Source organism: Chionomys nivalis, chromosome 9 (assembly GCF_950005125.1).
Source record: "Chionomys nivalis chromosome 9, mChiNiv1.1, whole genome shotgun sequence".
In the NCBI taxonomy this organism is placed as follows: domain Eukaryota; kingdom Metazoa; phylum Chordata; class Mammalia; order Rodentia; family Cricetidae; genus Chionomys; species Chionomys nivalis.
The window spans coordinates 56,318,813-56,341,613 of record NC_080094.1 but is presented as its reverse complement, the minus strand read 5'-3'; the positions used below and the strand labels follow the sequence as shown (position 1 = coordinate 56,341,613).

At 46.9% G+C, this 22,801-nt stretch overlaps 2 protein-coding genes across 7 annotated transcripts in view; one reads left to right on the top strand and one right to left on the bottom strand.

Annotated features, from left to right (window-relative positions):
* Eif2ak4 (eukaryotic translation initiation factor 2 alpha kinase 4) overlaps positions 1-9,142 on the top strand; it is an 88,795-nt gene extending 79,653 nt beyond the window's left edge. For 4 of the 6 annotated variants that reach the window (XM_057780131.1, XM_057780130.1, XM_057780132.1 and 1 more), the window contains 7 exons: positions 1,321-1,433; positions 2,922-2,980; positions 3,540-3,637; positions 4,869-4,937; positions 5,680-5,724; positions 7,856-7,974; positions 8,900-9,142. In XM_057780131.1, coding sequence (XP_057636114.1) covers positions 1,321-1,433; positions 2,922-2,980; positions 3,540-3,637; positions 4,869-4,937; positions 5,680-5,724; positions 7,856-7,974; positions 8,900-8,957 — 561 coding nt within the window. In that variant the 3' untranslated portion in view covers positions 8,958-9,142. Of the gene's footprint in view, positions 1-1,320; positions 1,434-2,921; positions 2,981-3,539; positions 3,638-4,868; positions 4,938-5,679; positions 5,725-7,855; positions 7,975-8,899 lie in introns of those variants that run through there. The other 2 variants (XR_009057690.1, XR_009057691.1) reach the window with 2 other exon arrangements.
* A 575-nt stretch (positions 9,143-9,717) lies between these two features.
* Srp14 (signal recognition particle 14) lies at positions 9,718-13,336 on the bottom strand. Its single transcript, XM_057780134.1, has 5 exons — positions 13,247-13,336; positions 13,039-13,111; positions 12,535-12,647; positions 10,617-10,649; positions 9,718-10,177 (listed from the first exon to the last, which is right to left on the bottom strand). Exons 1-5 carry the CDS (start codon positions 13,268-13,270, stop codon positions 10,088-10,090), a joined length of 333 nt encoding a protein of 110 aa, XP_057636117.1. The 5' UTR covers positions 13,271-13,336; the 3' UTR covers positions 9,718-10,087.
* Between the last annotated feature and the right edge of the window lie 9,465 nt (positions 13,337-22,801).

Genomic DNA, 22,801 nt, shown 5'->3' with positions numbered 1-22,801 from the left:
GTTACACAGAGAACCCGTCTCGGGGGGGGGGGGGGGGGGAGCAAAAAAAAAAAAAGAAAGAAGAAGAAGAAAACATTCTGATTCTATGTGACTTTTCCCACTGAGTTGTACAGAAGTACCCATATACCCCAGAGAGGACAAATAAACTATTTTATCCAAGTCCAGCTTGGGGAAGCAATGAGTTTAAGATTACTTACAAAAGCGTGGGTGACTCAAAGGCAGCTGCAGCAATGACAGCTCCTGACAGCTGCTTCTCCGCAGTCCCCGCCCCAGTCCACCATCTACACACTCCTGCGCAGCTGGGACAGGGTACATGTGGGTGGGGCGAGAGGTGGCCATCTAGAGGGAAACTCTCTCGCCCTTCTGTGGGCCCCATCGTCCGAGCATCTTGAGTAGACAGCTGCCGCTCTGACTCGCCCAAGGACGAGTGCCACTGTACCCCAACACTCTATTTTGGATGAAGGCTACTTATTTCAGCAGGCGAGAATGGTCATAGCTAAATCAAGGAGTTTAGATGTGATGTAGTAGCCAGCAGAAGTCTGGATGAAGGGTACATCAGAATTAAATGTGAAAAATGTTTATTTGCCAGGATGTTGCTGGGTAGAGTGGGGGAACTGAGAACAATGGGACAGTTGCATCAGGCTAGCCCAGGCCACAGCGGGCACTGGCCAGTAGTGTGAAAGGGCAGGCACTGTGAACATGGGACGAGAGGGCCTGCTTTCTAAAGGGAGGCAGAGCTGACATCTGAGACACCTCGGTGGTTGACGGGATGTTTAAGAGAATAGTGTAGGAATATGGGAACTCCTCATCATGGCCATTTCTTGTTTTAATTCTGTTGTCTCTTAACTATTCCTGAGCAAACCACTATCTCAGCAACAACACTTTCAACCTTTGGAGCCACGTGGTTCATCCCTGCTTCATATCTGACCTTCACCTTGTCAGGTCTATGTCAGGATGCTGGAACACACCACAGTTGTGACATAAAAGCATCTCCAGAGCCTTCAGTCAAGCCTAGGTTCCATCTCCAGGACTCACATGGTAAAGGAAGACTCCACTCCTGCAACTTCTTCTCTGACTGCCACACACACACCATGGCATGCATGCACCCATATGCATACACATATACACACAAAATATATAAAATAACATTTTTAAAGTGCTACTTTTTAAAAAAAAAAATCATTGCTAAATGTTCTCCAGGGAGCAGAATTACCCCCAGTTAAGGACCCGCTGACTACAAACCCAGTCACCTCCCTAGGGCATGAGCTCCCCTTTTGGCATCAGAAACCTCCAAATGATAACTGTTCCGTTCTTTTCAAGGTCAAGTCCTTTGAGAAGGAGAGACAAACAGAGAAGCGTGTGCTGGAATCAGATCTTGTGGATCACGTCATGCAGAAACTGAGGACCAAAGTCAGTGACGAAAGGAGTATCAGGTAACTTAGAACAAAATCCCAGAAGACTTATGCACAGACTCTGCACAGACCCTACATAAATTTAAAGTTGATTCTCTTGAGAGACAGATGAATCAGGATTCTGATGCTTCTGAATAATTCAATTGACATTTTAATTATATCACTTGACTAAGACTTGCCATATCTTGCTTGCAATATTTGCTTTTCTGTATTATGTTTCTTCTTTTTATAACAAGATGGTAGTATTTATAACATGGTGGCACACACCTTTAATCCCAGCACTCGGGAGGCAGGCAGATCTCTGTGAGCTCAAGGCTACTCTGTCTACAGAGTGAGTTAGTTCCAGGACAGCCAGGACTATACAGAGAAACCCTGTCTTGAAAAACCAAAAAGAAAGAAAGAAAGGAAAAATAAAAGTAATTTAGCTGACAGTTTGTACCAATATTCAAATTTGGGCAGCCCCATCTATTTTCTGACAAAGCCCTGTTTGTGCCCTAACACGACAGAGATGAGGAAATGCAAACAAACAGCCATAGGCAGAAGAAAACAAACATTTCGTAACAACCTGAATTTGAGAGAACTTAGTCCATAAAACCATGGTTAATCTCTGGCAAAGCCATGCACCCGTGACTAATATTATCTAATGGGCCCCCCACTCTCGCTATCTCCACTCTGGGGACCAGGCTGCCAGCACATGAACTTTTGGAAACACATTGAAATAATATTAAACCATAGCAGTATTTTCGCAGTTTTTAAAAATCATTTTAAAAAGTCAGCATCTGTCTGCCTTCAGTCTGTTTAATGAGAGACTCTTGGCAGTTTTTATCTATGCAAATCAAAAGATACATTAATAATAGGTTTTGGGGAAAGAGCTCATGTACACATGACTCAGTCTCCTATATATTAATTTAGCAAAGTACAGTCATTAAAACTCTAAGTACTTGGGGTGGATTGGGGGTGGAGAGATGGCTCAGTGGGTAAGCTTGTTCTTGCAGAGGAAGCCGGGTCGAGTCCCAGTACCCACATGGTGACTCACAACTTTCCATAGCTCCAGCAAGTTCCAGGGTATCCAACACCTTCTGACCACTAGATACATATATGTACATGCAGGCAAAAAGCTCATACATATAAAGTAAACACATCTAAGTATATCTAAACAAAATTTTAAAATAAACAAAGAAAAAAGTGTTGACTTAGCCCATTACATTTCATTAAAATAACTGCCTATGTGGAACCAGGATTTCAGACCCAGTGGAATGAATCACAATGTTTTCTTAGGTGTTTCTTAACCTCAATCATGTCCTTCCTAATTCCTTTTTTTTTTACTTGCTCATGACCAAAAGGATCACTAAGAGCATTTTCTGTTGTTTTTTTTTCCCTCCAACTAATAACCAAGAGGCCCATATTTTTATATTCAATAGGAAAGGCAGCATGCTGTGAGCACACCCTTATCTGAGTTGCTTTCTGCCTTATTGATGATTTCCTAATTGTTTGTTTGCTTGTTTTTAGAGAAGCTTCTGATAATCTTGCTGTACAAACTCAGAAGGGGTCGTTTTCTAATGCTTCAGGTATAATTACTAATTGGAATCCAAGTGTTAAGAATAATGCTGTGTCGTCTGCACTGAGCACATAGGAACTAAGGCTGCCCTTCCCTTGAAAATACCTTTTAAAGGAACATGACAACAAGTTTGTATCACATGAGCTGTGCCCAACATCCTGGATGCACTAACGCAGCCTGGGCTCAGGATACCCTCTAATCCTAGTCTGGCTCACCACTGCAGTCATATGTGTGATATAACCTTCATTTCCCTGTTTGCCGTACACATGAAATGTGATTGTTTCCTCCATACAAGGGACTGAAGACATGTATCTCAAGCCGGATACGGTGGCACATAACTGTAATCTTAGCACTCAGGAGACGGAGGCAAAGGGCGCCGTCTGAGGCCAGCCTGGTCTATAAATATTTGTATAGAACAAAACCCTGTCTCAAAGAGACGAAAGAAGGCTCAGATATGCTCTAGCCCCTAGAACCATAACGAGATGTACACTAACAGAGTTCTTTATAGTTGCTGTGTCTAGAAACTGGGCCCAGATAAAGGCTGTATAACATGAAACTTTCTGCTTCAGGTCTGTTTGAAATCCATGGAACAACAGTAGTCCCCACCGTGAGTATTATATCCCCAGAAAAGCTGTCAGCCAGCACCAGGAGGCGGCATGAGATTCAGGTACATCAAATCCTCCTTTCCTTGGTTTTTCTTTTTTTCTTTTTTCACTAGGTTTTATTTTGTGTGTGTTTTGCCTGCATGTATGTTGTGCACCACATGTATGCCTCGTGCCTTTGTAGGCCAAAAGAGGGCATTAGATCCCCTGGAAATGGAGCTGCAGGTGATTTCTGAGTGGCTATGTGGGTGCTGGGAACCGAACCTGGGTCCTCTGGAAGAGTAGCCAGTGTTCTTAACCACTGAGCCATTTCTCCAGCCCTGTGTCCTTGGCTTTCTAACAAGAGCTACAGAGAAGAAAACAACAGGAAGGAAATATAAGATTTATTTAACCTTTTGCTATGAAGATGTCAGCAGACCGTCTCTGGTGCCATAATTCAGCTGATTTGTCCACCAAAGATGTTGCCCTAGGCAGCAGCTGTCAACAGATGACCTGTGGTAGCTGGAAGTGGCTTGTTTCTCTTCTAAATAAGAGCATTTTGGTGCAGTCACAAGAGTGAGTTTCTCATTCTGAACATGGTTTCGGTGTCTGCTGTATGCCTGCGCTAAGGCCATGTGTGTAACCTTAGACACATGTTCACTGTGAGTTCAGAGAACAAAGGACAAACAGGAGAGATGGCAAGTTCAATGTGCTGCGTGTGAGTGACAGGAGTGTGACACACACATAAGGGGAGAGGATAAGAAGAGCATTTGTGGGTCTTGTTGCTGCTGTTTTGGGTTTTTGGTTTTGTTTTTTCTTTCCCTTGGTTTTTCTAAATAGGGTTTTTCTGTGTAGCCTAGGCTGGCCTTAAACTTCCAGAGATTCGCCTGCCTCTGCCTCCCAAGTGCTGGGATTAAAGGCGTGTGCCACCCAGCCAACTCTATTTTCAAAAAAATAATAATCATTTCAGTTTGAACAGTGGTGGTTTGTGTTCAGAAGTTTCTGAGGTGTTACATTTTTGTTTATATCTCTGCAAAGCTTTAGTGGAAACTAAAGTCCTGGAACTCAACAGAGATCTGCCCTGCCTCTGCCACCACAGCCCAGCTATTAAGAGCATTTGTAAACCAGCTGTGGTGGTGTACTACTTGGGAAGATCACAAGTGGAAGGACAGCATAACAAGTCCCTCCAGCGTGTGTCAAATCTTTGTGTTCTATGGAATCCTTTCTAACCCTGGCTTTGTTGCCCTGCTGTTTTCTGGAACAGGAAACAGGATAGATGGCTTGTTTAACCTGCTCTGAACTCCATTTTCTTATTAGGTACAAACCCGACTTCAGACTACCCTTGCCAATTTACATCAGAAAAGCAGTGAAATTGAAATTTTGGCTGTAAGTCACTTTTTTTTAACAATTTGAAGCTAGCATCTGTCTGCATTGTCTAGTGTAGCCACAGAATTCAGGGTTTGTTTGTTTTTTTTGCTATCAGCTGTATCTGGAGTCAGATCTGACTTTTCCTGATGTGACAGGCAGCCTAAAGCTAGACAGAACTAGGAGGAAAAGAAGATGCTTGATGTGTTTTCCCCTTCTCTTTTTTCTGAAGGCCACACTCACATTCAGGCCTTACTAAGCACAGGCGGCAGCTTGACCTCTGGGGTGTGGTGGATGTGAAATCTGAAAATCCAGTCTCAAGTCCTTGTTAGTTCACAGCCCATTTAAAGTCTGCTTTAGGGCCAGGAAGGTGGCTCTACGGTTAAAGCACTTGCCATGCAAGCACGAGGACAAGAGTTCAGATCCCCATAACCCACAAAAATGCCTAAGATTACAACCTCAGAAGGCAGAGACGGGACCCCACAGGCCTAGCTCACAGACTAGCACATCAGTCAGCTCTGAATTCCACTGAGGGCGGCCTCAAAGAGGATGGAACAGCAGCTGACAGTAGTTCCCGTTGTCAGCCCTGGGCCTGCACACATGCACGTGGGCCTGCACACACGCATATCACGGGGGGGAGGGAGGGGCTCACAGCATCCATAGCAACCTGTCCTTATCATCCACACGATGACAGCATAGTCCTAGTCTGTGAGTGCAGCGTAAGAGCTCTTAGTAAATGATATGCATTTCTGTGTGTTAACAGGTAGACCTACCCAAAGAAACAATCTTACAGTTCTTATCACTAGAGGTAAGCCACGGGAACTGTTCTGCACCGAGACTCCTACAGTCCTGTCAGAGGAAAACTGGGAAAAGGTCTTACATTGTCTTAGTAACTGTATCTGTCTGATAGCATTGGGAATTTAGCTAGTACCATTAAGCCTTTCTGTTAGTATGTGCTATATGCATTCCTGGGTCAGAATCACACAGCCACCAAGTGTCAGAGCCTGGACCTGAGCCTAGCAGACTAGTATAACCTAGGCTCTCACCCACGGTACCATGTGTCTCCCAAGCAAAGGGAAGCACAACCACATAGAAGATTCTGTTGTAAAAAACAAAAATTTAGGTCTGTTTACAGTTTGCATACATTTTTTTCCCAATTTTTAAAAATTTGAAGTTTTTGGTGGCGCACATCTTTAATATCAACACTTGGGAGGCAGAGGCAAGTGGGTCTCTGTGAGTTCGAGGGAAGCCTAGTCTACAGAGTGATTTCCAGGACAGGCTCCAAAGCTGCACAGAGAATCCCTGTCTGGAAAAAACAAAAACAGAGAGAGAGAGAGAGAGAGAGAGAGAGAGAGAGAGAGAGAGAGAGAGAGAGAGAGAGAGAGAGAGAGAGAGAGAGAGAAAGAAATATTGAAGTTTCCCATGTTAGTAAAATAACCATAGCTACAGGTGATTTTTGTTTTATTTTTTGAAAACAAGATCTTACCAGTTAGCCTGTCTAGTTTGTTTTCTTTAAAAAAAAAAACAACAAACAAAACACTTATTTGTTTACTATGTATACAATATTCTGTCTGTGTGTATGCCTGCGGGCCAGAAGAGGGCACCAGATCTCATTACAGATGGTTGTGAGCTGCCATGTGGTTGCTGGGAATTGAACTCAGGACCTTTGGAAGAGCAGGCAATGCTCTTAACCTCTGAGCCATCTCTCCAGCCCCCTAGTTTGTTTTCTATAGCTGTGATAAAACACTGCCCCAGAACAGCTGGGGATGAAACGTTTATCACTTCCTTCAGGCTAGTGTCCATTACTGGGGGAAGCCAAGACAAGAAGTACAGGCCAGGAAGGGCCCAATAGCCGGCTTGCTTTCTTATGTAGCCTAGGCCCACCTGCCCAGGGTGGCACCACCCACAGTGAGCTAGCCCCTCCCACAGAAATCACACCTCAAGCAAATGCCCCAGGGACCAATTTGCTGGAGCCATTTCTTCTACTGATGGCTCCTCTTTCCAGGTTAGTTTGTGTCCTTAACAGACCAGCACAGAGCCCAAGCAGGCCTTGAAATGTAGTAATCCTCCTGCCTCAGGCTCCCAGGAGCAGAGATTACAGGCTACAAGTAATTTTTTAAACATTTCACATCAGAACTTGGAGACAACCTAAATACCCCTCAACCAAAGACTGAATAGGAAAATGTGGTGCATTTACACAATGGAGTACTACACAGCAGAAAAAAATGACATCTTGAAATTTGCAGGAAAATAGATGGAGCTAGAAAACATCATTTTGAGTAAGGTAACCCAGACCCTGAAAGACAATTATCTTATGTACTCACTCATAAAGCAAAGAAAACCAGCCTAAAAATCACAATCCCAGAGAACCTAGACAACAACGAGGTCTCTAAGAGAAACAATAATGGATCTAATCTACATGGGAAGTAGGAAAAGACAAGATCTCCTGAGTAAATTGGGAGCATGGGAGAGAGTAAAAGGGGAGGGGAGAGACAGGGAGGGGAGCAGAGAAAAGTATAGAGCTCAATAAAAATCAATTAAAAAATTTCCCATCAAATAACTTTTGTCTGTCCATACTGATTAGTCATGGATTAAAAATAAAACAGACTGTGTGCTAAGAATTGGAAGCAGGAGGGTCTTCAGTTCAGGGCCAGACAGTGCTCCAGAGTAAGATTGTCTCATCGTTCCCTGGCGACCACACAAGGAAGCAGCCAGCACATTGGCAGTTTGCAGACTTGTGATACAGTCCAGTGAGCAAATGTTAAGGCCACAGTCTCCACTTGTACAAAGTACCCAGGAACAGTAACCTAAAGGCACACTGGCACACCTGTGGCAAGGTTAAGACGCCCCCACACGTGCAGTCTTCAAAGGGAGAACCCAGCAAAGGCCAGGCAATGACCCTGCTGCTCTGCAGTCATATCTGGTCTGATCTCTCCTAGTGGGATGCTGATGAACAGGCATTTAACACAACTGTGAAGCAGCTCTTGTCACGCCTGCCAAAGCAAAGATACCTCAAACTCGTCTGTGACGAAATTTATAACATCAAAGTGGAAAAGAAGTAAGTTACGCAGGTTTCCTGTGGTTAAAGTTCAGGGAAAGGTTTTTCTTATTGAGGTCTTGCAATTCAGAAAGGTGACTGACAGCCAATAAGTCCTACTCATATCTTAATCAAGTGAGGATCTTGTCTGTAACAAACACCGTGGGCCTGAGTGTAGCTGTCTCAATTATGTTGTTCATCCAGATACCCTATTTCTAAAAGTACATTGGCTTTTTCATGGAAGGGGTGGGGGACTGTGTGTGGCATGCAGAGGCCTGAGGTTTATATCACTTTGCTCAATCACACTTTACCCTTTCCTTTTGAGAGAGGGCATCTCTCTGAACCTGAAGCTTATCAGATCAGCTAGGCTGACTGGCATCAATGAGCTTCAGGGACCCGCCTATCTCGACCCTGTCCAAGGCTAGAGTTACAGGCGTGTACCACTCTGCCCAGCTTTTCAATATTGGTTCCAGGGATCCAAACTCAGTGCTTGCTGGCGTGCACCTTACCCATGCCCCAGAAAATGTTTAATTAAAGAAATAAGCCAGGGATGGTGGCACACACTTATAATCCTAACACTTAGGAAGTAAACACAGATCAGGAATCCAAGGACATCTTTAGCCTTAAAGACAAGTTTGAAGTCAGCCCGGGGTATATAAGACTCTGACACAAAAAAAAGCAAAAAGACATACACACACACACACACACACACACACACACACACGCTGTGTATGTCAAAATGCCAATCATTTATGTTACCATGTAACTTCAAGGGTGTCGAGGAAGCTGGTAGTGAGTGGCTGTCTTCTACATCAAACCTTTGTTAGTTGCAGCTCCAGGAAAGCTTACGCACTCTTCTAGTGATCAGTCTCCCATCACATTGAGCTGGTGTTTTACCCTACTGAGTTAAGTCTGCCATCAGCCTGCCTGTCCCTTTCCTTTGCAGGGTGTCGGTGCTGTTCCTGTACAGCTACAGAGATGACTACTACAGAATTCTGTTTTGACACTGAAGAACTGTTGCTGCATTGTTCAAATGGACAGGGGCTTACACTGGAATAATGGAATGTTGTACATTCAATTCATTTCAACTTGAAATTCTAATAAGCTGCCCTACAAAGTTGAACTTTGTAGGTTTTTCATGTATGTTATAAATTTATCTTTTTGGATATAATAAATGCTTTCATACATATCTGCAGTTTTCCAGTTGCAGCTCTGCCAGCACTAGAGGTATATATGGAGCTGAGAACCACCTTTTTCTTCCCTTGATCCTGCACTCTAAGCACATGAAAATGTTCTAACATTTTCCAGGTGGATAAACAGACAGAGATCAAAAGCCATCCCTTGTGATGTGCTTTGTCTCTTTAGTTGGAGGTGGAAGTGCAGAACAGGGTCTCAGTATGCAGCCCAGGCTGAACTCAAACTCGGCCTGCCTCCAGACCATTCAGAGTACAGGCTTGTGCCATCACACCAGGCAGAATCTTTATTCTGTAACACAATATTTATTCTGTTGTCATTAAGTGAACTCCTGTTTGGCTATAAGAACTCAGACTTGCTGGCAGAATTACAAGATTAGACAACAAGGTCCAGGGAGATGGCTCAGCAGTAAAGATACTTGCTGCCGAGTTCAATCTCAGGATACATGAGGTAGGAGAGAACCAATCATACAAGTTGATGCTGTGGCACAGAGCAAATGTGTGCATGAACATAAAAATAAATGTTAATTAACTTTTTAAAATTATACAACCAAGTAAATAAACCCACCCATAGGATAACATGACTTTTAATAAAACTGTCAGATTTCTATTACAGTATTCACAAAGACAAGGCAAAAACCATTGAGTAACTATCATTCTAGAGTTAGTAGTTACTGACACAAACAGGGTAGGCAAAGAAACAGCTGGCATGGATGGACTTGACGATGCACAGGTCTCAAAGATGACACTTGAAGGCTGGAATCTAAGAATACCTAGCCATACGATGGAGATCAAAAACCAACTGGTTTCTTAGCACAACTACCCTATGATCATCCAACCCTTCCCTTAAACGACGCTTGTATGAAAACAGTTACATACAGAGGGTGCCAAAAGCAGCAACAGGAAGCTGCACTTCAGCTGGCTGGTAATGGCCACGCCTGTCACTGTGCTGGCTTGGTCTTCTTACTTTTGCTCTTCTTGTCCCTCTTCTTGAGCCCATCCATGTTAGCTCTCAGCAGGTTTGAATAGGCCTGGAAGCAAGAACAGGGGCTTAGCAAGAAAAGGTACAGACTGGGGAAACAGCTGGCTCTTCCACAACGGACTTAAGAGCAGCCGGCATCAGAAAGCTACGGGGACACCATGGGACACCCACACTGGGAACTGGTGTGCCAAAGAAAGCCTTTCCCCCTTCAGCAGCTCCTGAGACACTCTTCCACAGGGAGCTGCAGGCTTTGCACTCTTTTTAAGCAAAAAAGGAGAACACCACGCAACTTACATTCAACAATATTATACAGTATATGTGAAGTTTAAGCAAAACTAGCCTTAAAAACGCAACGGAAAAAACCACCATTGGACAATATTCATAAAATCAAACAGCATAGACAAGCAGTGACGGTCCCTCCCCCCACCCCCCAACCAGTACCCATTCGTCTAGAGGAGGAATGGAGGACACAAGGAAATGGCGCTTACCATCTGGAACTTATTCACTTCTTTGGAACTCACCTGGAAAGGAAAAAGATCACCTCTTTTTATAGACATAAACACCACCTATTTTACCCAAAGAAGATCTCAAAATGCTTCATCAAGACAACACCTAGGCCAGACGCAGTGACACACACATGCCTTTTTCTGTCAGCACTCTGGCGGCAGACCAGCCTGGTCTGCAGAGCAAGCTGCAGGACTGCACAGAGACTGCCAACAAGCAAGGGAGCTCTGTGCCTTCTTACACATGAGATTGCACCAGGATGGGAAGGCAGGAGTGGGCTCCCACCAAACCTATTCATCTTAAAAATCCCTCAGGCAAGCCCACGCTGGTAATCCCAGTCCCTGCAATTGTGACGCAGAGAGGGCAAGACAGCTTTAAATTTAAGGTGAGGAAAAAAAATCACTTATATAGATGCCCCTGAGTTTCTTCCTTGGACTCAGAGAGACATCAAAGGATACATCAATCCATCTCCCTCGACTGAGCAGGTGGCACTGGAGTGAGTCCCAGCTTGGGCTGGAGGAAAATGAGTTCCAGGCCAGTCTGGGCTAGAGAAACAAGAACCTGTCTCAAGAAGAATAAAAAACAAAACACAACAATGACAAAAAAAATTTGTTTTCCATTATTTCAAACTAATATAGGCACAATTCAAGCTGCCACAAAAGAAATAATGCCTAGGAAGAGTCCTCGGTTTCCTCTCTGACAGCTGACCATAACAGCCACACGAACTTGCTTTGCTTTAAAAGTCTCCTCAGGATAGCTCGTAGAGGACGACACACATCAGCTATTGTCTGCAGTTCCATGGTTTCATGGGCTAATGTGACAAGTCAGTCCGTTATTTTGAATCAGGAAATTTTTGTTTTGCCATATTCAACCTTTCATAAAGAAAAAAAAAAAAAACCACAGTTCCTGACTATAATTTCAAGTGCCAAGCCTACCCTGCAGTTACAGGTTTGCTAAGTGAACCACAAAAACAAGGGGAAATCAGCTTGAAAATAATCATCTGGCTGGGCAGTGGTGGCGCAGGACTTTAATCCCAGCACTCAGGAGGCAGAGGCAGGCGGATCTCTGTGTGTTGTAGGCCAGCCTGGTCTGCAGAGTGAGTTCCAGGACAGCCAGGGCTGTTACACTGAGAAACCGTCTTGAAAAACCAAAATCATCTAATACCCATAAATTATTTACTGAAGGCCCAGCACAAAAATCAGTCTTCATAACAGCTGCTAATATTTTACTTCCAGAGAAACTTTAGCAGAACAAGCATTTGGTGTCTACTTTCTGTTTTAAACATTTCCTGTTGATAATTTGAACTATGAAATAACTGGGAAGGTGGTCCACACCTATGATCCCACTACTATGGAGACAGGCAACAGAGTCAAGGGTTCAGGGCCATGCTAGGCTACATAATGAACCTGAATTACATGACACCTCATTTGAAACAAACAACCCCCTTCACCAAACAAAACAAAAAAGTGGGTCCTGATCCCAAAACAGCCTGGAAGTGACTGGCCAAGAATGAAAGCGAGAGGGAATAATTCAGACACGCTCCTCCTCAGTTAATATAGTTTTAAGATACAGTTCAGGGGGCTGGTGGTGGTGGTCATAACACGACGATGACTTAGCATGATGAAGACCCGGCCTGGATTCAATCTCTAGTCCCACAAAAATCGTCCTGTATCTGTCCCCGCTGATAACATAGACCTGTGACCCCAGTACAGGCTGAAGGGCCTGCTGTGATCCTCCGAGACCACAGCCTGAACTACACAGCAAGCTCCTAAGATTTTTTCACAATTCAGCTTACTAGCTGGCCGTGGCATGGGTTGCACCAGTACCTCGACTATTTAGGAGACTGGGTTCACAGACTGACAGACTTAAAAAATAAGGCAGAAAAGAAAGACTCCAGCTCACCACAGTGCTGATCTTCCTTTTCCCATCCGTGGCTCTCAACAGACACTTGTTTTCTGCGGGCTCGAGGGCCTCCACAGAACTCTTCCGCGGAGTGGGTTTGGTGCGACCATCATCTGCGGAAAACAATAATAATACATCCTGGTGAACACCGCCACAGGCATTGCTGCTGGGGCCAAGGTGGAAATCGCACAGAAGGGGTGACAGGGGAGACCCAATCCACCATCACTAAGTGGTTCGGATATGGCCAAACGTGGGGGCAACAACTTGAGACTGTGATCCCCAAGGCACATGCGATCTCACTAACGGAGCAGGGTCCGGGCTGCCTGGCACACGTGGGCGTCTGTCACGGTGAGTGGGTGCTGGGAGCCCTACCAGCCACACTTGCCAGCGCCGCCGCGACCCTGAGCCCTGGAGGCGGGGCTCCCCGACAGCAGACGGCCTCCGGGCTGCCCCCTCCCAGCCGCTGCCCCGCGCGGCCCGGCCCCGGCCCCGGGGGCTGCTTACACTTCTTCAGGGTGATGTACACGCTGCCCGACGACCGGCACTTCTGGAAGAGCCTGGTCAGCTCCGTCAGGAACTACAACACAATACGCCCAGTTAGGCAGCCTCCAGTCCTAGCCCCGCCGCGTCACCGCCCTGGCCCGCCCGCAAAGGGAGAAGCCCGAGCTGACCCCACTTGTTCGACTCCCCGGCCCTCCGGGGCAGCCGGTACCTGCTCGCTCTCGAGCAAAACCATCCTGGTCTCCGCAAGTTCCAACTCCGTCAGCAGAAGCCAGGGCGAGCGCTTACAGCCGGAAGTCTCCTCTGTGATGGGCGGGGCTTCCGCTCTTAGTTGCACTTCCTCCGCCAATCCCTGCCTCGCTCCTGTGCACGCGCCTCCACCTCCACACGCGCGCGCGCGCGCGCACACAGACACACACAAAACACACATACACCTACACCTTCAGCCTGTCCAGGATGAAGAATGACATTGACATTTTGGGGCCTTGGACTGTCATGCCATGCTTCACCCCAGGCCGGGAAGAAATGAGAGCAAAAGAAAGATTTGATGGAAACATTCAAGTTACCCAAGAGTCCTTTGCCTCGGGTTCCTTATTTTTAAAGTGAGAATAACAGTACCTCTTTCACGACATCTGTGAAGAGCAGATGGATTTATATTGAAATACAGAATACTGGCTGGTACTAGAAGAGCAGATGCGTTGATATTGAAATATGGAGTGGTACACAGAAGTGCTAACTAAGCTTTAATCGTTTGTCTTGGTCAGAGTTCTGTTGCTGTGAAGAGACACCATGACCAAGGCAACTCTTATAAAGGAAAGCATTTAGCTGGGAGCCTGCTTCCAGTTTCAGAGGCTAATCCATTATCATCACGGTAGGGACCCTGGCTGCATGCGGCAGACATGGTACTGAAGACATTGCTGAGAGTTCTATAGCCTGGTGCTTAGGCAGAGACTCTGAGCCTGGCATGAGCTTTTGAAACCTCAAAGCCCACCCCCAGTGACACACTTCCTCCAACAAGGCCATACCTCTTAATCCTTCTAATCCTTCCAAATAGTGCCACTCCCTAGTGACTAACTGTTCAAATATATGAGCCTATGTAGGCCATTCTTATTTCCACCACACCGTTGCTATTTCCATTGCCATTCTCAACCATAGATGTTTGTTTATGTGGTCCTACGACTCCAGGCCTTGTGTGTGCTAGGCAAATCAATACTTTACCATTGAGCCTATCCGCATCCCAATCTCTCTAAGTAGACTGGGTGGCCCTAAAGTCCAACCCCCAGTTCCAACAAAAGTGACTAAAGTCCAGGCCAATTCTCCCTCCAGATTTAGTTAGGAGGCCAGGGTTCTAGGCCCTGCTCTACTGAAAATCAACTTGAATCCTGGGCCTTTGAAAGGGCAAGATTTCAATCTTGCAACAGGCTTTCGGTGAGTGCTTGCTAGCCTGTAGCAGGTACTTATAGGGTCTGGGGGTACAGTGGTTCAGAGACACACTAAGGTCCTGGTTTCCTTGAATTTGCTAAAACAGGTAAGGAGGAAATAACCAAAAAAGTGAGTAACCGGGCTTCCAATAACAGATACTATAAAGACAACAAAAAAAGGTTACGGTGGCTGTGACAGGCACCTCTTTAAATGGTGGTCAGGGGAGCTTGCCCTGAAGAGAGACACAGCTCAGACTAACGCCAGGACTCTGAGGAGTTCCCTGATTAAGAATCTCCATTCAAACAAAGCCCAGTCCTCAGCTGTACCACAGCAGCAGCTTCAGCTCAGAGTTGCAGAGAAGCATTAGCCACTTTAAAGCAGAAACAAGAAAGCATCCATGCTTTGGATGTAAGAACCAGGGCTTAGAAAGATACTTAGGAGAAGCAGGGTGCACAGCCCCAAGGTGCGTGCCTCGTGTGTGGGGAGAGAGAGTTGGGCATCTTTACAATGAATATATATATATATATATGATTTTATGATTTTTGAAGTTACATCATTCAAAGTATATACAAAATTTAAAGATTAACAATGTTTAAAAATAAATTTACGCTGGGTGGTGGTGACACATGATTTTAATCCCTGCACTCGAGAGGCAGAGGTAGGCAAATCTCTGTGAGTTTGAGGCCAGCCTGGTCTACAGAGTTCCAGGACAGTCAAAACTACACAGATCAACCCTGTCTCAAATAAACAAATGACTAAATAAATAAATAAACAAAAATTTTACAAAATAAGATGCTTTACTTAGAAAGTTCTATCGTAAATGAACGTGTAAGGTGGTTTTCTGAAGCCGGGCGGTGGTGGCGCACGCCTTTAATCCCAGCACTTGGGAGGCAGAGGCAGGTGAATCTCTGTGAGTTTGAGACCAGCCTGGTCTAAAAGAGCTAGTTCCAGAGCCACAGAGAAACCCTGTCTCAAAAAAAAAAAAAAAAAGGTGGTTTTCTGGGGTGCATTGTTTACATTTAGGAATAAAAGAGGCCAAAAGCATCCTGACCCTAAGACAGCAGAGTTCACTGTTCGCAGCATCTTTAGAAAGAGTACTATCTCTTGTGCAGGCAGTGCTTATCACAACGGTATGGAAGTTTCTTGACTCTTATCTAGAAGGAAGCTTCTCACTCATAGTTTTGTTTTTTTCTTCCTATTCTACTCTGAGGGAGAGAAAGCATGTGGAAAGAGGAATGAAGGAGAATACAGAGGAGGCCAGATCATGTAGGCCCATAACCCCAGGAAATTTGGATTTTGTTCCTGATAGAAAGAGAAGAGGGAGCTGGGCTGTGGTGGCGCAGCCTTTAATCCCAGCCCTCGGGAGGCAGAGGCAGGCGGATCTCTGTGAGTTCAAGGCCAGCCTGGTCTACAAGAGCTAGTCCCAGGACCAGAGCCAAAAGCTACAGAGAAACCCTGTCTCGAAAATCAAAGAGAGAGAGAGAGAGAGAGAGAGAGAGAGAGAGAGAGAGAGAGAGAGAGAGAGAGAGAATAGGAAATGACTCAATGACTCAGGGCTGGGTCATGGTAACAGAGTGAGGTCCTAAGACCTAGATCCCTGCTGAGACAGTGGGATGAGATTATCGATTATCTGTGGTGAAGGCACCCTAGGGAAAGCCAGAAGGAGAAAATGTGCTTTGGAAGCCTGTGTGTTCCTACAAGGAATTACCACACTGGCATGTGAGCACACACTCTGGCCATGTTTTTGTAGGAGAATGCTCTTTCGTTTCCCGGCCACCCAGACCCGAATGATCGCACAGAAACTACACTAATTACAACACTGTTTGGCCTATTAGTTTAGGCATGTTCCTGCCTAACTCTTATATCTAAAATTAATCCATTTCTATTAATCTGTATATCACCACGAAGTTGTGGCTTACCGGGTAAGGTTCTGTTCTGGCTTCTTTCTCCTTCAGCAGCTACATGAAGTGAATTTTAATCCCAGCCATAGTACCCTATAGAGACAGTGTGGACAGCTTCAACTTGAATCAGAGGGTCTGGAGTTATCCTGGTCCCTCATTTTTGTGTGAGACCTGGACCTACCCCAAAGGGTTGTGCAAGGTAACTCCACCATCCTGTAAGGACTTACACTAGTACTAAAGTTTCTTTCACTTCCCAGAACTGAGAAAGCCTGGTATTATGTGCCCCAAATCCTAGCAGTGAGGAGGCAGAGGCAGGCAGGCAGTCAGATAGATGCAAATTGGAAACCAGTTTGATCTAGCTAGTGACTTCCCGGGCAACCAGAGTTATATAGTCAGAACTATGGTCTCTCTCCCCGAAACCCCTCTTTGGAAGTCTCTAGCGCCTCCAGATGTATGCGATTAGCACTGGTCTTCTTTCTCCTTTAGTTAGGTAAAACTGAGGAGGCCCCGTGTCTTCCCAGCAGGCAGACATCAGCTCCTCGGCTCAGCCTCCCAGAGGCTCTCCTGCAGTATTCCTCACAGCCAGCAGGGGACGCCATAACATCATTGGACAGGTGCAGCCTTAGTCGCCCAGGGGTTCCTTCCTTGATCTTGGATAATAATTTACCTGAGACTATTCTCAGCCTTCCTAATGCTGCGACCCTTTAATACAGTTCCTCATAACAAAATTGTTTTCATTGCTACTTTATAACTGTAATTTTGCTACTGTTATGCATTGTAATGTAAATATGTAATATACAGGATATCTGATACGCAATCCCTGTGAAAGGGTCCGTTCAACCCCCTCAAAGGGTCGCGACCCACAGTAGAGAACCACAACCTTAGCCAGACATTATTCCAGATTGTGGGCCTTATCTTTAAAATATGCTTCAGGAGGGGCCTGGAACTTTCTGCAAAACAAGGAGATTACCAGTCATCCAGTCACTGAACAGGGACTACCCAGGCACCCTCTGGTGCCAAACACTCACTGTGTGGGTATCCAAAGCAGACCTGTCTGTACGGGACGGACTAACTTCGCTGAGCAGCTTTGCGCAAATGTACTGAGGAGTTACCAAGTGCCAGGCTCATTTCTAGGCACCTTCCTTACCTTTGCTTTCTTGAGTCCTCCTACCAACCCTGAGATTGAATGCTTCATGCCCATTGTCACTAAAGCACCGATAGGTTAAATGACAGCAAGAAGGACTGGCTGAGACCAGTCTGAAGGGAACTCCCACTGGGGACTGGACTGCTCAGATATCCACAGATATGGCCACACAGATATAAGGGAGAGAGGGCAGAATATTGGCTGCCGCGCACCGCGGCCCCGGTCTGCTCTCTACGCGCTAGACTCCAGTTCACGAGCTTCAGGCAAGGGGCTGGAGGTTGAGAACACAGATGCAGAGACAGACCGACACGCAGACCTTTCAACACTGATACCAAAAGCCCCAAGAATGCTCCCTTTATTGTGTTCAGGGGCAGATTATATAGAGATAGCCACGCCCCCAGCCAAACCCACCAGAAACCACTCTCCTGCCATCAGGAACTCTTGAAGGTCTCACGCTCAGAGCAGCTGTAGGCACTCAGATCAGGGGAAAACAAGTTGTTTACAAAAAATTCAGGATCTGGGGTCTCACTGCTCCCAACAATTGGGCAGCTCCGGTACCCCCCTCTCCTCCCTCCAGCTTTTCTGTCTCTGGGTCTGGCCCCCCATTCCAAGCCCCGGTCCTCCCTTATACTCCAGGCAAAATCCTGTCTCCTGAATCCTCAAACCCTTGCATTCTAGGCCCCGATCAGCACTCTCTAGTGTTGTATCTGAAGGAAAGTCACTTTAAAAAAAAGAAAGTTTATCTACTTGTTTATGAGTGTTTTGCCTGTGCGTCTGCACACGTAACATATGCATCATCCTTGGAGGCCAGAAGAGAACATCAGCTTCCTGGAACTGGAATCGCAGGTGGTTGTGAGCTGCCATGCAGATGCTGGGAATAGAACCTGGGTCCTTTGGAAGAACTGCCAGGGCTCTCAAGTGCCATCTCTCCAGCCTAGGAGAGTTACTTTGGTTTCTAAGAACTTCCATCTCAACTGGAAGATGGGAAGGTTTTCCTCACTGGGGAGAGTTAAATGAGACCCTGCACAGAAACATCCCAGAACTGAGACCCAGAGAGGCCAGGAGCCAGTGTCTTCTCCCCTTCCTAACTCAAACGCTATCCAGAGCACAGTCGGTCCTCCCAAGTCCATCTCCTCGCCCTAGGGAAACCCTGCTCCTTTCCCTCCTCACTGCTGTCCCAGTTAGCGACCTCTCCCTAATGTGCTCATCACAAGTCTCAAACGCCCCTTTTTCTTTTCTCTCTCCCTCTCTCTTGTTTTGTTTTTGTGGGTTTTTTTTTGTTTGTTTGTTTTGTTTTGTTTTTGTAGCTTGTAGCTCGTGCTGGTCAGAAACAGAGGAAAATCTAAGTGAAAGAAACCCTGAGAGACAGTATATTGCTGACATGGGTGTGGCCATGTCAAGGACCATAGCCTCAGACCCATGGGAAAATGGCAACGCCATTTGCCGTGGTGAGGCTCATAGGGAAATGGGCAGAGCCTTCCCTGCTGGTCCGTGTGAAGATGCTGACAGTGTATGCAGTAATACCCATCAGAGCTCTAGCCCGCCAACACCACCGTGTTTAGGGCCAGAAGACGGCTCCCCTGAAGAGACTACACCTAAACCTTGATCCAGCTGTATACAGTAACCTTGCCTCCCTGTTTATCTGTATATATTAACACCACCTCCTTGTTCACGTGGATACAATAACCCTGCCTTCCTGTTCAGCTCTCTTAGATAAACACTGAGCTTCCAGGGCACTGTGATTTCTCCATCCAAGAGCCCAATCCACCGTACCCCAGCTTCCCGGGTGTCTGTCTGTCTGTGTGTCTGTCTGTGTGTCTGTCTTTTCTTCATTCCTTTGTTGTCCCCATAGGGGTCAAGTCCCAGAGGCTAAGCAAGGACTCCACACAAGCTTGCCCCGAACCCATCACTCTCCTGCCTCTACCTTCTGGGTCCTGGGATTACAGGAGTGCTCCGCCATACTCCGCTTTCCATCTCGGGAGGAAACTGAGGCAAAGCTGGATGAAGGAAAGACCCTAAGGTGGCACTTCAGCTGCTGGAGTTTGGGGGAGATACTTGGGATTCCCTATGCCCTACGGACTGCACCCCATAAGCAGTCCCTGGCCCCGTGTGCTGTGCAGAGGCGGGGGCAGCACTCATACAGGGTGTGCCGCACGCTGTACAAAAGGAAACTGAGGTCAAGACAGGGATGCCTGGCTGTTACGCAAGCAGGCCCAGCAGAATGACCTGGAATATGAAGGTCTGGCATGTTCCCCTCCCGTCCTCCTCCTCCCTCAATTTTTAGTGGGTGGGAGACACGGCCTTCTATTCATGATGATTAGGGGTCCCAAATGTGTTTGCTTGTTTTTGTTTTGCTCTTGAGAGAGAGTCTTACTATATAACTCTGGATGTCCTGGAACTCACTAGTGTAGACCAGGCTGGCCTGGAACTCACTACTGTAGACCAAGATGGCTTGGAACTCATAGAGATCTACCTGCCTCTGCTTCCCAAGTGCTAAGATCAAAGGTGTATACCACCATACCCAAGTTTAAACTTTCCATCTTGGAAGTCAATAATCAGGAAATAATACAGGGAGAATTTTTGCACAGATTACCTAGCAGGTGTCCTAACTCACAAAGCAAGGGATGTTCTCGTGTCATCAGTCATCCTTGATTGGCCAGGGAACCACTCCACTGCCCTAGCAGGTGAACAGGTGCAGACTTATGCAGAGGAAACAGAGACGCAACAGAATGTTCACCTGATCGAGCCTCATAATTTTGTCAATGAATCACTGACTGGGGAAGCAAAGGCCTCTCCAGATCTTTCTAGCTCTAGTTCAACCTTTAGCCTTCTAGTTACTTATTTCCATGTGTGTGTGTTTAGTTGGTTGGTCTGGTGAGTGGTTTTGTTTTTGTTTTTGTTTTTCAAGACATGGTCTCACTAAGTAGCTCTGTCTGTCCTGGAACTCACACTGTAGACCAGGCTGGCCTTAAAGCTCTTAGAGATCCGCCTGCCTCTGCCTCCAGAGTGCTAGGATTAAAAGATTTAAACTGCTATGCTCAGCTTCCTTCTAGTTACTCTCAAGTAAGAAAGCAGAGCAGGGCCAGAAAGGGAAAGTAGACGCTGGGAGTCCTGAGTCCAGGCCTTCACTTACCACTGCCCTTCACACACTCTCTACATCCCCACCTGCCTAGGACAGGGCAGGATGGAGGCGGAGGCGCCTTTGGATACCCCAGAACAACTCGGGCTGTCTTCTGGCAGGTGGGCCTATGTGTCAGTCCCAGCCACCACTGGGGGGGTGTAGGGCGGGAGGGGGTGTCTGTCTCAGTCCTCACACCCCAGGCGCCAGACCACAGATTAGAGGCAGCTTCCGGCTTGGCTCTCATCCAAGGCCATTTCACAATTGGGGGAAGAGTGCAGGGCTGAGAGTACCAGGTTACGGCTCTCCCTGCCCCCACTCCAGCCCTTCTCAGGCCCCCTGGGGAGAACGATCCAGGCCCTGCGGCAGGTCTAGAGTGAAGAGAGTTTCAAGAAGTGAGAGAGAGCCAGAGGTTTCTATGCGCAACACTGTAGAGGCAGCCCTGCAGGGGCTGCCCCTCCTCTTCCCTCACTGACCACTTGCAAGCACTCACACTGCAGGGATCCTTTGAAGGGTGCAGTGGTTAGCTCAGGCCATCCCCGCAGCCCTCTCATGCTGAGTCAGAGGGGTGCCTGGAAGGCCATGGGGGCCACAAACCTGGAGAGAAGCAAAGTCTTGGTCGGCTTCCTCTAAGGAGACAAAGTGTCTGCCATGCAGGGTGTTCCACGGAAGAGAGTGGGTGCCATTCTTTCTTCAACATGCCAGTGTGTGAGGCAAACTATCTCAGATGACTAAAATTCAGGCATGAATTGAGAGAGAGAGAGAGAGAGAGAGAGAGAGAGAGAGAGAGAGAAAACGAACTTGTGTTGAGGATTTATTGAGTCCTCAGTTAGAGGGTTACAGAGTCAGGTCTGAGCTGGCTCTATATAGGATCGGATTTGAAGTAGGAGGCAGTGGTTAGGGACCCAGAGTCTCCTGTCTATGGGTCTTGAGGAAGGGACAGAACAAACCTAAGTGAAATGTCAAACCACAAGACAAGGCAGGGGAGGCTGGGTCCACACTGGCTTGCTACATAGTCAAGGAGAACCAGTAAGCTGAGAGAGTCGGTGTGCAAACCTTGGGGAAGAATGAACTTGAGAGAAAGGCACAGTGTGGAGAGAATCGGGCGCTACAGAGAAGACAAGAGAGACCTTTCACCCAGGGAAAGACGGGACTGAGTGGGCACTTTTCAAGACAGAGACCCGGTTCCCCCAAGGGGCTGGTGAGCCTTGAAGCCAGAACCAAACTTCTCAGTGAGTTGCTGGTTCCTCTGTATCCATAGGAAGTGCCTGAGGCAGGTTACAGTTTAGAGAGGGGTGTGTGTGTGTGTGTGTGTGTGTGTGTGTAGGGCCAGGGAGACCAACCTCTCCATCCGGAAGTGCTCTGACAACAGGAAGCAGCTGCAACAGACTCCAGGGCCCTACTAATGTCTCTCGCCCACGCTGACTGTTGTCCCCCACTCCCACCCCCACTCCCTCCCCGGGAGAACAAACTGTTCTTCAAGAAACTCTGGGGACAGAGGGTTCACACCTGCTCCCGGGGCTGTTTGGACAAGCCCCCATGAGCCCAGGCTGAGAGCACAGGAGAGCCCCTTGCTCAGCTCAGCAGCCTTCCTCTCCCCCCATCTCCTTCCACCCCAGACCCAGCTCCACTGGGGACAGTGAAACCCAGAACAAGAACTTTGCTTCTGCGGCAGCGGCAGTGCCTCATCCTTTCCATGTGGTCTCTAAAGAAGGCCTTGAGCTCCAGACCCCGGCTTCTGAAGCCAGTGGGGCTGCTCAGTGGGGAGGAATCAAAACTCTGAGTTCTAAGATCCACTCTGTCGTTAGTCAGCCATGAGATATGGGACCAATCATCTCCTGTCGAGCTCCTGTTTCTTCCTCTGCAATGTAAGAAATTGGAATCTATGAATTCTAGGGTCCTTTGCAGTATTAAAATGTGCGATTCTAATGGTCTAAGGCCACGTTAGGGAGCTCATAGGGACTGGAACTGGGATAGCAGAGAGGAAAATCGGCATCTGATTTTAGCTAAGATCCAGATAGAGTAGGAAAAGTCTTGAGGGCTGGAGAGATGGCTTAGGGGTGAGGACCCCTTACTTCTCTCTAGGGGTTAGGAGTGCTTACTACTCTTGCAGACAATTGGAGGTCACTTTCCAGCACCCACATCAGGTGACTCATAACCATCTATAACCCCAACTCTGGG

What these genes read in the sequence shown, in the direction of transcription:
- Srp14 (XM_057780134.1), bottom strand. Translation starts at nt 13,270, where the DNA reads ATGGTTTTGCTCGAGAGCGAGCAG. An exon ending in TTTTGCTCGAGAGCGAGCAG is followed by an intron (nt 13,112 to 13,246) that starts GTACCGGCTGCC and finishes ATTGTGTTGTAG; the next exon opens with TTCCTGACGGAGCTGACCAG. An exon ending in AAGTGAATAAGTTCCAGATG is followed by an intron (nt 10,178 to 10,616) that starts GTAAGCGCCATT and finishes TCTTGCTTCCAG; the next exon opens with GCCTATTCAAACCTGCTGAG.